Source organism: Aquarana catesbeiana, linkage group LG10 (assembly GCF_042186555.1).
Source record: "Aquarana catesbeiana isolate 2022-GZ linkage group LG10, ASM4218655v1, whole genome shotgun sequence".
Taxonomy (NCBI): domain Eukaryota; kingdom Metazoa; phylum Chordata; class Amphibia; order Anura; family Ranidae; genus Aquarana; species Aquarana catesbeiana.
Window position 1 is genome coordinate 116,957,446 of NC_133333.1, and position 5,655 is coordinate 116,963,100.

Here is a 5,655-nt window from a genome sequence, read left to right on the forward strand (position 1 = left end):
GAGGAGGGTACACATGGTAGGTGTAGTAGTATTATAGAGGGTGGCTGTATATAGTATTATAGAGGGTACACATGGTAGGTGTAGTAGTATTATAGAGGGTGGGTGTATATAGTATTATAGAGGGTACACATGGTAGGTGTAGTAGTATTATAGAGGGTGGGTGTATATAGTATTATAGAGGAGGGTACACATGGTAGGTGTAGTAGTATTATAGAGGGTGGCTGTATATAGTATTATAGAGGGTACACATGGTAGGTGTAGTAGTATTATAGAGGGTGGGTGTATATAGTATTATAGAGGAGGGTACACATGGTAGGTGTAGTAGTATTATAGAGGGTGGGTGTATATAGTAGAGGTGGGTGTACAGAGCTCTCCGTGGAGGAGGTGGTGGCCCTTAGAAGGGCCTTTGTGTTGTGGGGTGGTGAAGGGATAGCAGAGGTCGGTGGGGTTCTCAGTACTCCTGGGACTGTTGGGAGCTCTTCTTCCCGGGGGATTTGGCGCTGCTCTTGGCGGATGATTTGGCGGTGGGGGTGGCGGCGGCCCCGCTCTTCTTCGGTAGGAGTACGGCCTGGATGTTGGGTAACACTCCGCCCTGAGCGATGGTCACTCCTCCCAGCAGTCTGTTGAGCTCCTCATCATTGCGGACGGCCAGCTGCAGATGGCGGGGGATGATCCGGGTCTTCTTATTATCTCGGGCGGCATTGCCGGCCAACTCCAGGATCTCAGCGGTCAGGTACTCCAGCACGGCGGCCAGGTACACCGGAGCTCCGGCACCGACCCGGTGGGCATAATTCCCCTTGCGGAGCAGTCTGTGCACTCTGCCGACAGGGAACTGCAGGCCGGCTCTGGAGGAGCGGGTCTTGGACTTCGCCTTGGTCTTGCCGGCGGTGGTCTTTCCTCTTCCAGACATCTTGTTCTTATTCTCTCACGCTGTAGAAAAACGAATGAAGAAGAGCGCTGCGGGTCGCTGTATTATAGGGCCGGGTGCTCTGATCTCATTGGTCAGATTTGAGCGGGCTCGATCACCCGTTAAAGAATGTGAGTCATATTACTGCTTGATTGGTTAGCGCTCCAAGTCGGTATGTAAAGAGTACGATTCAACCAATCAGTGAAAAGCGCGGGCGATTTCAAATGCCTGAACACTGGGAAGTCCGAGCCCGCGCTGTACTCTCATTGGTTAGAGGTTGGAGCTTTGTAGAGAAGCGGGAGCACGTGATGGAATGCGGTCTATCCTGTTACTAGCTCAGCGTGGCTGCTATTATATCCTAATAAAGGCGCAATTCATTCATGAAATAATACAGTATTCCAGATCTGCAGAGATTATAAATCCCAACCAACTCATTAGCAGAGGCCCAGCATGCTGCTATCTCCTGTCAGTTGGTATAAAAACGCTTCTAAAATCTAAATGTGTTTTCTTTTTTTACATTAAATCGGTTCTTCAGTCATCTTTTGAACTATAAAAAGTTATCTGCTACAAAAACTGTATCTGCTGATTTTTAGGCCCCATTCCCATCTACCGATATGGGATTGCAGACGGAATCAGAGCAAAATTCCATATCACAAAACCGCTGCAAAATGCAGCACAAGGGGTCAGCCGCCATTCATTTCAATGGCACCTAAACGCAGTGCAGTTTTGCAGCGATTGTTGCGCAATAAAAGGCACTACAATTGCAACAAACCACATTGCACAAAGCTTGTCACCCAAAAGTAGTGCCTGCTTCTTTTTGTGCAGCAAGCTTCATGCAGTGCGGTTTTGCTGTATGTGCAGCGCAATTTGTCTCATGATAATCATGGCAAAACCGCACCGCGTTTAGGTGCCATTAGTAATGAATGGAAGCAAAACACGTGTGCTGCATTTTGCCAGCATTGCAGTGTGATTTGTAATGGCGGGCAGAATTGAGGCAATTCCACCCGCCATCCCGAATCGGTAATGTGAAAGGGGCTTTAATAAGCAGACCCCCATCTATCCCAGGATCCAGCGCTGTTCTCACCCGTCCCGTTTCTTCTCCAGGCTTCCGTCCCAGGCGCCGCCATACTAACTGTGGGGAGCTGGCTGTGACTGTTTGTGGCTGCTCAGGCCTGGTGCACACCTATGCATTTTTTAGCGCATTTTCAGTTTTGCAGAAACACGCTACAGTCCATTTAACATGGTTTCCTATGGGTCACGTTCACATCTGTGCATTTTATGGAAAGAGCCAGGGAGCAGCAGGTTGTGTTTTTGGTTCTATATACTTCAATAGATCAAAAATGTGTATTGAAAAATGCAAAATGCACCTGGAATATGCATCAACTGCAACCTGCATAGGTGTGAAGCAGGCCTCACTGCACATGCATGAGCTGCACTAAGCCATCTGAATGGTCCCGTAGCTTTTTGAGGCCTGTGACGTATCCCAGAAGGTACAGGGCCAACTTCCGTTCAGATCACTGCAGTATAAAAAAAAAATATGTGCCAAATGTGAAGGCAGAGGAGGAAGGGAAGAACTTCTCGTTTTGGGTAAAGTTCCACTTTAAAGCATTCTCATGCAAGGTAAAAACACCACTAACTGTCCTACCCACCCCATGCCTGAACACTTACCTGACTCCTGTCACCGCTCCAATGGTGTCCTGGCTGCAGCACCTTTCCCCTCACTTCCTGGTCTCACAGGAGACACAATGGCTCTTGCTGCTGTCATTTAAATCCTGTGTGGAGGAAAAGGGGACTTAGCTTGCTGGCACTCTGCGTGTATATGGACGCACACACAGCCTGGTTTGGGAGCTCATGCCCACGGGGGACCCCATAGCAGCCAGCTCACTAAAGCACACTCAGAGAAGGAAGGGGCAGACAGCACCAGCAGGGGACCACCAAAAAGTAAATAGGACCACTCTGTGTAATATCGTTGCACAATATGGAATATGAAAAATAAAAAACAAAAAAGACACTACAAACCTAAAGGAGTAAACTACAAATTTATTGAGCACTGGGCTCAAGATCAACAGCATAAATACTGTAACTTATGGTAACTATGATCATATAGTCCAACCACCTGAGTCCCTCTATTAACACCTCCCAGACTGGAACTATGGACCACCCTTACAAAAAGGGAAGAATACAGTGCAAAAGCAGAGCTGAACCCACCCTTCCCTAAACAAAAACTTCTCCCACACCAAGGGACCCTGAACAACCCCACCAGAAAACAGAGTGCAGTGCTCCACCTTAAAGCCACAGTGGGCAAATGAGGCTGCAACACTGAGTGAGACAGGGATGCATACCTGCCCAATTGGGGCTACGTTATTATTATTATTATTATTATTATAATACAGGATTTATATTGCGCCAACAGTTTGCGCAGCGCTTTACAACATGAGGGCAGACAGTACAGTTACAATACAAATCAATACAGTAGGGATCAGAGGGCCCTGCTCATTAGAGCTTACAATCTAGAAGGGAGGGTCAAGTGGAAACAAAAGGTAATAACTGTGGGGGGTGAGCTGATGGAGAAAATGAAAATACAGTTGTTTGGTGTGGGTAGGGTAGGCTTCTCTGAAGAGAAGGGTTTTCAGGGATCATCTAAAAGCTAATAGAGTAGGAGATAAGCGGACAGATTGGGGTAAGGAGTTCCATAGGATTGGAGAGGTTTTGGAAAAGTCCTGGAGGCGAGTATGGGAGGAGGTGATGAGGGAGCTAGAGAGCAGAAGGTCTTGAGAGGAACGAAGAGAACGAGTAGGTTGGTATTTAGAGACTAGGCTAGTGATGTATCTGGGGGCTAAATTGTGGATGGCTTTGTAGGTAGTTGTTAGTGTTTTGAATTTAATTTGTTGGGTGAGCAGAAGCCAGTGGAGGGATTGACAGAGAGGAGTAGCAGACACAGAGCAATTGGTAAGGTGGATGAGTCTGGCAGCAGCATTCATAATGGATTGAAGAGGTGATAGACTATGTAGAGGTAAGCCAATGAGAAGGGAGTTGCAGTAGTCGAGGCGAGAGATGACCAGCGAGTGAATTAAGAGCTTTGTTGTGTCATTGATTAGAAAGGGGTGTATTTTGGGGATGTTGCGGAGGTTTAGGCGGACGTGGTGCTTAAAGGAGAGTTCAGAGTTCAGGACTACACTTAGGACCTTGGCATGTGGGGATGGGCTTATAGTTGTGCCATCGATTTTGACAGAGAGATCAGGGGAAGGGGCATATGGGGGAGGAAAAAATTATAAGTTCAGTTTCATATAGATTGAGTTTGAGGAAGTGGTGTGACATCCAGACTGATATATCCGATAGTAAATTAGTGATATGTGAGTAGACAGAGGGTAGGCAGAGGGAGTACATACATGAAAACACAAGCAAATAAAAACTAGTCAGTCAATGGCAGAAAGAAAAAACAAACAGCTGCAATGGGAGCTCAAATATTAAAGAATCAGTGTCCAGCTGCTGTGCTGGTAACAACAAATGTATGAATTAGCCTTGCACATGACAGTCAATTGACTAGTAACAGATTAGATGATCCATGAAAGGATGTGTTGTAGGAGACCAGATATATACCAGTTGTAACAGCGTTATAAACATTCCTAGGGAGCGTACTGATAACAATGGCTGTGAGGGCTGGCAGAGATGAGTGGTAAGCCATTGAGATAGGGCAGGGAGTTTCAAACGCTCCACTGCTGCGCACCATGTGCTGTTCGGCTGATCCAATCATAGTTGGCTGGACTCTTCAATTAACTCATACACAGTCGGCTGTATGAGCCACAATGAAAAACTTGAGCTCTCTGTAAAAATGGGGTGGTTGAGCCAGATGATAAAGAGGGGGGGGAGAAGGAAATCGCATTTACATGTTTCATTCCAGGGGTTGGAACTTTGTCAGGACACGTGTTTCATCGTGGCTCATACAGCCGACTGTGTATGAATTAATTGAAGAGTCCGGCCACCTATGATTGGATCAGCTGAATAGCGCATGTGCACAGCAGTGGAGAATTTTAAACCCAGCAGGACTCAATCATACACAGGAGATTGGAGAGACTAGGTACACACGACTGGAACAGCTGATCATGCACAGCATGTGAATCTTGGCATGGATTTCATCCTAATATAGGAGAGCTGTACTTGCTAGGAATAGCAGAGCGGACAATATTTCCATTCCTTCAGTTGGGGACGTCATCCCGCGGTCATCTCATCTATTCATGTGTCCGTAGCCCGCACTGTTTTAGTGATTTACTTGTGAGTATCTTGTATGCCATTTTGTACTGGAGGAATAAATCATTGCAATCAGAGAGCAATAGATTTGGTGTTTTTGTCCCCATTTTATACCGGATATCCCTGAGGGAAACTCAAGACTGGTGAAGCCAGTGAGGAGGAAGAGGGTGAGACGGCAGAGCATTAGCATTACCCCCATATGGGACCTGCTGTGTCTGACCCACTGGTGCTCACACTTGAGCACCAGCAATTTTTGGATATTTTATGCACTGTTTTGGGAGAAGATTCAACTCTGGAAGATTTTTTTTTAATAATATTCTTTAGGACTACACATTTTGGACATTCGTATGATGTATCTATTTTTTTTTTTTGACATATATGGAATTTTAATATTTATATATTGGTAGCGCAGCACTGTGTTGATATTATACCAAAGAGTGAGACCTCTAGATATTAGGAGGTCAGATTGAGCTTGTTTGCAGTTATAACCAGAAACATAC

The 5,655-nt window shown here is 46.0% G+C and overlaps 1 protein-coding gene across 1 annotated transcript; it reads right to left on the bottom strand.

Moving 5' to 3' along the window:
* Positions 1 to 396: 396 nt before the first annotated feature.
* Positions 397 to 952, bottom strand: H2AX (H2A.X variant histone). The gene has a single exon (XM_073601291.1). It carries the CDS (start codon positions 908 to 910, stop codon positions 452 to 454), a length of 459 nt encoding a protein of 152 aa, XP_073457392.1. The 5' UTR covers positions 911 to 952; the 3' UTR covers positions 397 to 451.
* Between the last annotated feature and the right edge of the window lie 4,703 nt (positions 953 to 5,655).

Bases quoted from the DNA above. Each gene is read 5' to 3' on its own strand.
- H2AX (XM_073601291.1), bottom strand. From the start codon at position 910: ATGTCTGGAAGAGGAAAGACCACCGCCGGCAAGACCAAGGCGAAGTCC.